The following is a 12087-nucleotide window of genomic DNA, read 5'->3' as shown; positions in this document are numbered from 1 at the left end:
TGGAAAAAAAATGATCGACTTTGACGGATGTGACGGAGAGACGTACGACTGAGGGTCCCCTCCGCCCATACCGAAACCACCGGGTTGCACAGCAAATGCCAGTGCGGTTTGCCGGAATGCACCCAAGTTTTGGCAGTGCGTGTGGGGACCAGGGCCGGGCTGGCAAAATCCAGGACCCTGTGCCAAACTAAGAAATGAGACTCTATCTCATTAGAAAAAATAATAAAGTAACGACCAATTATAATATGTGTGTATATATAATATAATGTCTTACATAATACTTGGTTGCATAATATAATGTCTTACATAATAACCGGGAGTAAGTGGGTATAAAAGAATCTTATCTATTCAACTCTCGGTTGCATAATAGTTATAATTTTTAATATATATACTATAATGACTTACATAATAATTTGGTATATAAAAAATAGATCTGATAGGCAGCATATATTAATTGAAGATTATGCGTCAATGTTTGACAATCACACGAACCGTCTAACTCACCTAGTCTCCTATTCTATCCGGTTAAACTATTATACTAAACTGAGAAGGCAAGAACCGACCTCTAACGATCCCCGTCAAAAGTTAATTAGAAAATTAGTATATTTAGGAGTAGGAACCGAAATTAATTAGAAAGGAGGACTCGCCAACGACAGGCTACCTGTTTTGAAGATGAAAGCCGTGAGACGGTGAGAGCACCTGAAGGATGAAACTGTTGTGGTCGCTGATTGATTGGACAATCCCGTTTTCAATCGAGGAATGGCCTAGGAATCATCGCCGAAATTGCCGATCAATCCTCTTGCACTAGGTGGAGGGCAGTAGCCGAAGCCGAGCAGCTATGGCCGACGGCGATGCGATCACGGCTCGCTATAACGCTGATCGTTTTGCGATCGATCTCATCTAATTCCCGTCCCGAGACTCCTGGAGATCTGGTTTTTCTATAATCATGTGCACGTGGGATCAGGTGCGCTGGTCGCTGGACAACCAACTAGAAAAAACACGAGCAGCAATCAAATGCGCGTGGGATCGAGGGGAGGCAGCGGCCTGGCGGCTAGCACGCGTCGAGGATGCCCACGCCTACATGCCCAACGTACTAGGCCTATAAAAATTTGGGTCCCCCCCAAATTTATGGGCCCTGTGCGGGCCGCACACTTAGCACAACTATGGGCCCGGCCCTGGTGGGGACCCGCCCGGGGATCGCACACCAGAGATGAACGAAATCGGAGTACGAACGCACGTTGCGTCACGTGCGGTCAGTGTTTTAGGGGTTTTTGGTGCGAAAAATCATAGAAAATCCGTACAACGTCGGAACGCGACAAATTTTGGCATGCGTGGCCTGCATGGTCACTGTGGCCCGTGGAAAAAAAATGATCGACTTTGGCAGATGCGACAGAGAGACGTACGACCGAGGGTTCCCTCCGCCCATACTGAAACCACCGGGTTGCATAGCAAATGCGAGTGCGGTTTGCCGGAATGCACCCAAGTTTTGGCAGTGCGTGTGGGGACCCGCCCGGGGACCGCACACCAGAGATGAACGAAATCGGAGTACGAACGCACGTTGCGTCACGTGCGGGCAGTGTTTTAGGGGTATTCGGTGCGAAAAATCATAGAAAATCCGAGCGTCGGAACGCGACAAAATTTGGTAATACGTTAAATATTTTTTTTCCATTTAAAGTCTGCAATTTATTATTAATTAAATATGACTGTATGATTCTTTATGTTGTAGATCGATGACACCATTACTGAAGAGTACCGCTTAAACAAAATTAGAATGGAACAGGCTGAAAAGAACAAGAAATCCAGTACGAGAAAGTCTAACATTACTGGAAGGAGAACAGTCGTTAGTACATCTGAGGCTTCAGCTACCCACAACCCTATGATGGATCGGATTTTGACTGAGCTGAAGCACATTCGTAAGGATATGCTTCGTATGCCGGAGCTATGCGCACAGGTACAAGTTTTCTGATTTTGCCGTTCACTATGTTTTTTGATGTGTCACATAACTAACTACAACTAATTTTTAATCACAGAGGGTCATAGAGAAATTGAACAAAAGCGTTGTATTCTAAAAAGCCGGTGATATTGAAAAAGAAGAAGAGAATGAGTATGGTGAAAATAGTGAAAGTAGAAATTATGACGGGAAACCTCGTAAAGAATTTGTATATAATCCTGACGTGGACAAATTCAAAACACCAGGAAAAAAGAATGTGCAAGAAGATGATGAAGATGCTATTAATGATTCTGAAGAGAAGACACCTTGTTATTGCACACCTGAATATTGGGATAGTTTCAAGGGTGATAAAGAAGATCCTATTGAAGTTCCTGAGGTGTCTGATGAGAAATCCGTTACATCATTAGGAACAGATGAAATCACATCACGTGGATCTGTAGATTGTATTGGAGAAGATGAGGTACAAAAGGAGGGTGTAGGGAAACGGAAGTGGAGGCTATCAAACCTTGTAAAGTCTCCTTATATTCCAGTTATACCTACAAAGCGTGCAAAACGTACAGCAAAAGCAAGTGAGTTTTATCATATTGTTTTCTAGCTGAACCTTGTACATATCATTGACTTATTAACATATTACCGTCATGTATTGCAGAACTATTCGAGAAAGAAGTCTTTCAAGATGAATACGATGTGATTAAACCTAGTGTTAAGTTTGTTCGTGCTTATGAGCGGTCAGCAAAACATAGAAAGAAGGAAATATTCAATGATGGTATGCGCGAAGGTCTCAGTGCAGAGAGGGCTTGTACAATTCTTGACCATCAATGGCTAACCGGTGATGTAAGTTATTGTTGTGCTTTATATTAGCTTTCAATGCAAATTGAAATTGTTATACATCATATAAATTATTTTCAGGTTATCAATGCTTATTCATCGTATCTGTTGGGAGTTGTTGGTGACGATCGTCATATAATGCCGACCTATCTGGTCAATTGGTTACTTGAAATTAGACCGGACATCGAGCCAGGGAGAAATGAGAACGAAGTTGTCGCGAAGAAGAATGGACCCATGAATAGATGCACCGATGAGTATTTTAAAAAAGATAAGGTAAGTTCAACTGCCTTAATGTATGCATATATGGGATATAAATAATAAGAGGGTATGTGTTGATTGCATCAAATTTTCGTTGTGATGCAGCTTTATATTCCTCTTAATAAGGGAAATACACATTGGGTTTCGGTTGTCATGCATCGCCCGAAGGAAGAGTTTCAGGTTCTTGATTCTTTGATGGGACCTGAACTTGACAGTGAAATTAGAGAAAAAGTTGAGGAGCTGGTACGACATAAATTTACATTAGCATATTGAAACTATCATTTAGTAACTGACATATGTTAAATTCTTTTGGTGCTATCATCTATATGAACAGAGAAAACAACTTGGATATGATATACGTGATGCGAATGCTAGCGGTGCTGTGAATTATCCGGATGTGTCTACCTGGCCTATCAAAACGTATAAGATGCCACAACAAGAAGACGGGTGAGTAAATACTTTCATATTGTTATAATATCTTACCTGAAATGCGAACTTATGAACCATTGTTTGTACGGATCAGCAATTCATGTGGAATATTTGTTCTTCGATGCTTTCAATATTGGAACGGTGAAAAATGGACAAGCCATTTTTCTCAGGTCTGGTTTTATTTCAAATGCTTATATTGAATTAAATCCATTATGTAATATTATTTAAATTGTACTAATATGAAGTTCTAGCAGGGGTCAATTGATAAATCGAGGGACTTAATGATTGCGCAGCTTATTTTTTCGGAGGGAAATACGCTCAACGATGTGAAGGACAAAGTTACCCGGCTTACAAAGAAGAAATAAATGTGGCAAAAAATTTGTACTAGAAAATTTTGTAGGCTTAAATAATGTTTACATTTATTTCGACTTTGATATCTTGTGACGAAGAAGACACTACTATTTTAAATATTTATTAAGGCGAGAATGACATTTGGATTATTATGTTGTCTTCAAGCCATTGTCTTTAAATTTGAAATCTTCATATTCATAGTTATGTCGTCATCATATTTATTATGCACTGTAATGCCTGTAGCCGTCGCGTGTAACACCGACGTTCTTATGTTTTATTTTGAAAGCACTGACGCCGTCGCTTATAACACCGACGTTCTTAGTTTTCTTTTGTAAAAAAATTGCCCGACAAGTGCGCCGGCCAGTCAGACGTCAGACAGGACCGACGTCACTGTCCAACAGGGCAGCGTCGGACGACGGGTGGCATAGCAGTTTAATCGAAGACGTTCGACTGCAAGTGCGCCGCCGGGTATATAAGTCGGTCGTCGGGCGCTCCGTCGGGCGAGGTGGGACTAAAAACTTGGCTATCGTAGCCGCCGTGCCTGCAGCGACGCACGTGACCGCGTGGGCCGGCCCAATAAAACTGTTTATGCCCGCGGCGTGAAGACGGCCCAAATAGCAGGCGGCGGGACGACGGCCCAAGTTCCACGCGGGGCGACGGGAAATGTTTAGTCCCACCTCGCCCGACGGAGGGTGCGACGACTGGCTTATATACCCGGCGGCACATGAGCTGTCGAACTAGTTGATTACTTCGTACTGCCGCCAGCCGTCCGACGCTGCCGCTGTGGGACAGTGTCGTCGGCGCAATTGTCAGGCTTTTTTTAAAAAAATTTGAAATGACGGGGTTCTAAGCGACGGCGACCGTACAATGCTGAAAAATAACAGTAAACAGCGACGGCACTAGTGTGCAAAAATGAGCACTGTCAAAATAAACGACGATTAAACAGGGACGACAGTACTATGCAAAATGAGCACATCAAAATAAACAAAGTAAAAACTCCTTGTTGCATTACATAGTCTGTCATGAAAACAACTACTTATGTCGGTATCGTAGCAAATAGTCTGACATGGACAAAGTAAAATAAGTTCATATTTCAACAATTATTAAAGATCACATATATAGAACATTAAAACTGTCTCCAATGAAAGGGTGAAGCAATCTTCCATAGCAATCCATAATAAAACTGTCTTCAATCAAAGGGTGAAGCAATCTTCCATACTCCACAATTCAAACAAAGTTCCTACATAACAGTAAGATATGTGTTAATTCACAATAAACAAATAAATTTCGTTTGAACAATAAGATTTACAATAACATAAGAAAATCATACTTAGGATTTTGAGGGCACGTGGACTTATAATGACCCGGAAGACCGCACTGTCCACATTGACGTTTGCTTTTCTCATCAAAAGCTTTAGGTCACCCATTTTTAGTGACATCAGGACCATCCTTACCGCGGCCTTTAACATTCTGTTTTGGTGCGCCTTTGGTGTTAACATCCCGCTTGTACCATCTACATCTCCCTGTAAATTAATGCATTAAACCATTTATGTCATTCAGTTATTATTTTAATATGTAATAATATAGTGATGTAAGTTTCAAAACTTACTTTGCTGGAGCTGTCATCATGAGATGCATCAATGTGCGATTTGTCACTTTCATCGTCCACAATATTCCTCACAAAGTCCCCATCCTCGTCCATCTGCGCGCATTGCAAAAAAAAACATGTAAGCGCTAATATGGTTATTATGTCATTTCTTCTCTGATTTATTTATGACTAACCCGGAGTGCACTTTCGTCAAATGAATCATCTATATCCATATCATCATCATCATCGCCATGTCGCTGCATGATGCAAAAAATTATGAAAATTTTCGTGCGGTCTACCATATTTATTGTTTTTATCAACCTTCATCACACTTACATTGCCACTATAAGATTCATCCAAACTCATGTAGTTCTCCTCAGCAGGTTCATCCATATTCAGTGACGAGGTTTCGTTGTCCTCGCCGTAATCATTGCCATCACAATTGCCCTCCTCCTCTAACTATACATAGTTAAAAAAATTGTACGATCAATCAAACACCGTGTAACATCATCCCTAAAACAATTATTTCATCAAGCACAATGATGTCTCTAACCAACCTCTTGCACGGCGGCCAGGATTTCAGTCGGATCCATTTGTTCCGATAACGAACGCGATGACGGCATGACGTTGCTGGTCGGCGGAGGCAGGTGTCGACGGCGTGAGGAAGATGGCTGGTCGTAGCAGGCGTACTGCACGGAGGGAGGCGGCGACGTAGATCGCGGGTGGGCGGCCATCTGGGCGACGGGAATGGAACGTAGCGGCAGCGCCAACGGAGCCTGGGAACGCGCGTCGGCAGCGGTAACGGCGCCGGGGCACGCGTGGCGGCCTGTTTGGGCGGCGACCCGGGCGACGGCGACTTCGCGCAGACGGGGGGACGACATGGAGACGGCGTGGATGTGTTAGGGTTCAGGGTCGTGTCTTTTTTTTCCTCCAACAACTGTCGACGCCAACGTCGAGACGTGCGGGCGTACGACGGCGACGTACGGCGACGGGTGCGGGTACGCGGGCGGGCGTACGTACAGCGACGGGTGCGGCATACGCGGGCGGACGTATGACGTCGCGCGCGGACGTATGGCGTCGGGTGCGGCATACGCGGGCGGGCGTATGACGTCGCGCGCGGACGTACGGCGTCGGGTGGGTATTCCTATACCTAATGTGAAATTACCATACTATCCACTATACGTTTTAGGGGGCTTGTACCGAAGCACTCCCCTAATAAGAATAACACGCTAACATGACCGTCCCAGACCATCCCACACCAGCACAATCACCACCCCACCTGAGATACAAAACCATGACTACGGTAAATATCCACACCAAACGTCTCACCCGTGCACAACACAACCAGCATAAAAGCTCCTCCCCCTGGGCAGTTCGATGGAAAATACTGCAACAACTGCATCCACAAAGTGGGTTTCGGTGGCGGTGGCGGTGCAGGGTTTCGGTGGGCTGGCGTTCGTTCGCTTCGTCTGGGCCTCGTGAAGCACGACTTGGGCCTTGAGATCCGGCGGATGGCCTGGTGCTGGGTGTTCGCTCCCTTCGAATAAAAAAATCTTTGTGATCGTATTGCTCGCGTGTTCTCTCGTACTGCTGCTCAAAGTCATGGGTTGTGGCCTGTATAGCTGATTTTTTTAGGGGAAAACCAGTTCTTTATTGATCGAATTCCATATAAAGTGGGATAATGCTTACATTATGTGGTTGGCCAAACCACACATGACGCCCAGGTGCTAGATTAAGAGCGTACCTAGCTAAGCGATGAGCTTCTACGTTACTGCCTCGACTTTCAAAAATAAAACTACAGGAAAAAGCAGTAGAACGGGCTTTGATCTCGCTGATAATTGCGCCATGTTTGCCGTGGGAAACTCCAGCAATGTCTCTCACCACCTGTTTTGCGTCTGATGCGACCACAAAACTCTGCAACAGAAGATCCTCAGCTGCACAAAGTGCCTCCCTGCAGGCTATCGACTCCAAAATCATTGGGTCATCCACTCCTTGCACCACCAGGGCTGTGCTACCGAGCTAGTTCCCCTCGGCATCCCTGCACACAACTGCTGCCGAACCACCTCGCCCTGGTCTCACGGCCCATCCACATGAAGCTTTGCATGGTTCACCGGAGGAGCTCTCGGACGAGTTCTACGTTGCATATCCCCTCCTGTCCTTGATATCCCAACCGGTTTGCGTTCTTTAATACTCTCCAGCTCTCCAATGAATCTGGTGGTGAATGAGAAAAGTGACTGGGGACTCCGAAAAATCCCCTTGTGGATGGACTTCCTCCTTGCCGACCAAATAGCCCACAAAGTGACGGCTAGCTTGACGAAATGAGCATGTGATAATGCCTCCATTTGTGTGAACAGCCACTGTTTGGCTTTCGGCTCTCTGTTGTGCACCAGCGACTACCCAATCTCCTCCTCTACCAACGCCCATGTGGATCTGGAAGTAGTACACTCCAGGAGAGAATGGTGTCATGAGTCCGGTGCCCCACACAGCCCGCATGCCATAGAGTTTGACATATGTCGATGAGAACGAACATCTTCGGTTGGCAAAGTATGTTTTGAAAGTCTCCATAAGAACATTCTAATTTTTCCGGGCACTTGTGTTTTCCACAGAGTTTTCCACTCGTTTTGCTCGGCTATATTGCTTGACGAGCTAGCATTACCGCTCAGCCAAGCCTCATGGCGATGCCTTGTTGATACAAGCCTGTTGTACGCTGATCTGACAGAGAATTGTCCATTTTTCTCAAAATGCCATCACCAGAAATCAGTTATATTACGAGTGCACAATGGAATACTAGTGATGATTTTCACGTCCATGGGAAGGAAAACCTCTTGGACCCTCTGTATGTTCCATGTTGCCGTAGTTGGATCTATGATTTCTGAAACAAACTGAGGTGGGTTCGCTGTCCTACAACCATATGGTCGGAGCATCTCGTCCCTAGGTAACCAGTTTTCAGTCCAAATATTTGTATTTTGTCCGTTCCCAATTCTCTTTATTAGCCCTTGCTGAAGAATATCTCTCCCTTCTACTATGGCTCGCCAAATCTGACTCGGGTGGGATCCGAGGCTGGCTTCAAGAATTGTTGAACCTGGATAGTAAACACTCCTGAGGATGCGAGCACTCAGTGAGTCTGGGTTTTGAAGCAAACGCCATGCTTGTCTAGCCAGCTGCATAGCCAGATTAAAGAGCTCAAATTTTTTGAAACCCAAACCCCCATGCTTTTTGGTTGAGTCATGTCCTTCCAAGAAACCCAATGCGGCTTCCGTTGACCTTCTTTGCTCCCCCACCAAAATTTACTTATGAGCATATTCAAATGTTCACACAACCCTCTTGGTAAGTTGAAGCAAGACATAGAGTATACTGGCACCGCCTGAGCAACCGCCTTAACAAGAACCTCTTTTCCAGCCGTGGACAGAGACTTCTCTATCCATCCTTGAATCCTACTCCACAATCTATCCTTCAAATATTTGAAAGGACCATTCTTTGAGGAACCGATGTCAGAAGGCATACCCAAATATTTTTCATTCAGTGTCTCATTTGGTACATGCAAGAGGCCCTTTATGTCATTGCGGATATTTTCTGGAACCCCTTTGCTGAAGAAGATAGATGATTTTGCATAATTAATTCGCTGGCTACACCTCCATCGCTCACATACTATTCGCCTTGAAAAACAGCAGGTTGTCATCTGCAAATAATAAGTGGTTTACCGGTGGCGCCGAGGCAGCCACTTGAAGCCCACTCAAGTTTGATGACTCACTTCTTGATTTTAGGAGGCACGAAAGGCCCTCTGCTGCTAACAAGAACAAGTATGGAGACAACGGGTCCCCTTGTCGGATTCCACGAGATGGTTTAAACTCTTCTAGTTTCTTCCCATTTGACGCCATCTATGCGTCCATCGACAACTCCTTCCCACTATGTGCATGTGTCTGCTCCTACACATTATCCGACTCCATCTCGTAAAAAATACACTGACCTAGATTTTCTTGTGTAATAAAAGCCACATGAATTTGCTACATTTGGGGCGGGTGTGCCAAGGCCTTTTCTCTCAGTCTATACTTTTGTTGTAGCTATCGGCCCCCCTTCCCCATGGGCCCTTTGCGGTTAGAAAAAAAAAAGTAGTTGGCATGTAGAGGGTTTGAACCTGTGGGCTCAGTACAATGAATGAAGCAATTTGTTCAAATTAATTTGGCCGGTAAACAATATGTGTCGATAACTAGATGTACAGGAAAAAAAACTTTATGAGGAATAGGGTAGTTGTCCGTACACGGAGCCAGTGGTGAGCAATGGCGGTACCCATCTTGTGGAGCGACACGATTCGATAGCCGGTGATGATACGGGGAAGGCGTTCATTCCTGCAGCAATACCGTTAAGAGGGTCAAGTCGACGAAAGCAGCTAAGTCAGACAGTGGTAGCTGAGTACAACATGGAGACATGTGAGGCAATGACGCAAGCAGTGGTGGTGCTGGTTGCGAGTAGAGGAAGACACTAGTCGCCATGGCCATGCGCGAGAGGAGGCAAACACTGGTCGCCAAGCCAATGCTTCTGGACTAGCTTTAGCACGCTGAGCCTACCACGCATTATAAAATCTCAATTTCTTGTGTTATGACGTTCAGTGTATCTATATTTTCCTATGAACTTAATCATCAAGACATGTACTCCCTCCGTAAACTAATATAAGAGCATTTAGAATACTAAAGTAGTGATCTAAACACTCTTACATTAGTTTACAGAGGGAGTATGTGCAACCTACAGACCAAGAACTGGAATGAACAAACAGATGTCCTGGAATAAGGATTGGACCAATGTCTTAAGAAAAATAAATTTAGACACGCTCGCCGTGATACAGATACAGAAGAACCAACGGATAATTTCAGCCAGAAGGGCTCGCGCGCTCTAGGAGAGATAGAGCAGGGACCAAAACAGAAAAAAAATGAGAACGTTTGCACTGAAGCAATGCACAGGCCAAGGACCAAAGTTTAATTTGTAAGAATTGGCAGGGGCCACGCGAACGCGTACCCCCTCTACCACAAATTACGACGTTCATTCTCCCACTTGGGGAGATGATAAGTCAACGCGCCCACCAAGTGCAATGTGGGCCATTGGCTTAGGCCACGGGCCTTGTTGATAGTACGTCGACCCCGTCCAGGTAAGTATGGAACCATGGCGCACCTGCCTCTGCCTTTATAGCCAGCTCTCCCACCCGATTCCCCTTGGCTAGGCGAGGTGGGACTAAAACCAGCGAAGCGCAGCAGCCGCGTGCGAGCGGAACGGCAGGCACGGGAGCGCGGTGCTGCAGCAGGCTGGTTTCGGTGGGCTGGCGTTCGCTCCGTCTGGGCCTCATGGACGCAGGAGGGCAGGATGACTTGGGCCTTGAGAACAGGCGGACGGCCTGGTGCTGGGTGTTCGTTCCCTCAATAAAAAACAAAACTTGTGCTCGTACTGCTCGCGTGTTCTCTCTCGTACCGCTGCTCGAACTCATGCGTTGTGGCCTGTATAGCTGATAGAAGTGCCCATGTTGACACGATCGGTGGCCGAGATCACACACAGGAGAGTTCGGGGCCTGTAGAGCTGATAGAAGTGCCCATGTTGGCATGTTGCTGACTGCTTCAGGAGGCCAGCCGATTTGAAAGTTGAAAGTGCTAACAAAAGAACGTGTTTATGCAGGTGCACCGTACTCGAGACGCAAACGGCGCGGCTTGCGAAATACTCCCTCTCTATCCCAGTATCAAAAAAGTCAAAAGTGGTTTAACTAAAGAGGTAAATACACTAGAAGTCTTGAAACTTGCGTGTGACGGTCAGTTTAGTGCACAAACTTACAAAATACGTGTTTCTAGTCATCAAACTTGCGCGGGCATGCAAATACGGTCACATCTCCCGTACGTGGGTGTATTTGCTGCCTACGTAGCATGCCAGTGTGGCCAGGGCCCATTGTCAGTGGCTAGTGCACGTGATGTTTTTTCTGGAGAAACATCCACGTTTTTTTACTTTGTACAAAAGCACTCCAACAATAGTGTGTTCGCTGTAAATATATTGGGCCAGAAAAAATGGGACGAAGTGAGTTCGAAAAAGTGAACTATTGTAATGGCGCTAGCGACCTAACCACCACAACTGATCATGCTTACTGTTTCATTTGGGCTACTAAGGTGTATCACCTCTTGGATAAAAGTACTCATTCTGAAGATATTTTCTTTTCTCTAGATTTTTCAAATTTCAAATTATTCAGATTCAAAAAAAAATCGTCTGATTTGTTTGAAAGAAAATTACGTACATTCCTTCTGCACTACATTTTCTTGTATCTATATTTCTAATTTAAAATTATTCAAATTCAAAAAAATGATTTTTCCAGAAATAAATTACGTAAATTCATCCGGACCTATATTTTCTTTTATTTGGTTTTCCGATTTAAAAATATTCGAATTCAAATAAAATTTTCACAGATTTGTTCGAAAGAAATTTACATACATTCATTATGAACTATATTTCTTTTATATAGAATATTCAAATTCAAAAAATTATATGATTTGTCCGAAAAAAGACTTACATTCATTCTGACCCATAATTCCTTTTCTCTAGATTTTCAAATTTCAAATTATTCGAACTCAAACAAAATTTTGTTGATTTGTCCCTAGAAAATGTGTATATTCATTGTGCACTATATTTACTTTTTCATATTTTTAAATTTTAAATT

The 12087-nt window shown here is 44.5% G+C and overlaps 1 protein-coding gene and 1 non-coding gene across 2 annotated transcripts; both read right to left on the bottom strand.

Annotated features, from left to right (window-relative positions):
* Positions 1-4787: 4787 nt before the first annotated feature.
* On the bottom strand, positions 4788-5837 carry LOC123088065 (uncharacterized). Its single transcript, XM_044510215.1, has 5 exons — positions 5742-5837; positions 5600-5662; positions 5427-5519; positions 5148-5340; positions 4788-5057 (listed from the first exon to the last, which is right to left on the bottom strand). Exons 1-5 carry the CDS (start codon positions 5796-5798, stop codon positions 5011-5013), a joined length of 453 nt encoding a protein of 150 aa, XP_044366150.1. The 5' UTR covers positions 5799-5837; the 3' UTR covers positions 4788-5010.
* A 4555-nt stretch (positions 5838-10392) lies between these two features.
* On the bottom strand, positions 10393-10553 carry LOC123088696 (U1 spliceosomal RNA). Its single transcript, XR_006442012.1, has one exon. It is a non-coding gene; the product is annotated as a U1 spliceosomal RNA (small nuclear RNA).
* Between the last annotated feature and the right edge of the window lie 1534 nt (positions 10554-12087).

Source organism: Triticum aestivum, chromosome 4A (genome assembly GCF_018294505.1).
Source record: "Triticum aestivum cultivar Chinese Spring chromosome 4A, IWGSC CS RefSeq v2.1, whole genome shotgun sequence".
NCBI classification, from domain to species: Eukaryota; Viridiplantae; Streptophyta; class Magnoliopsida; order Poales; family Poaceae; genus Triticum; species Triticum aestivum.
This window is presented reverse-complemented; position numbering and strand designations above follow the sequence as displayed.

Excerpts from the sequence above, each read along its gene's own strand:
- LOC123088065 (XM_044510215.1), bottom strand. The coding sequence starts at position 5,798 with ATGGATGAACCTGCTGAGGAGAACTACATGAGTTTGGATGAATCTTAT. Across the intron at positions 5,520-5,599 it reads TTGACGAAAGTGCACTCCGG|ATGGACGAGGATGGGGACTT; the intron begins GTTAGTCATAAA and ends CAATGCGCGCAG. Across the intron at positions 5,058-5,147 it reads ACGTGCCCTCAAAATCCTAA|GAACTTTGTTTGAATTGTGG; the intron begins GTATGATTTTCT and ends ACTGTTATGTAG.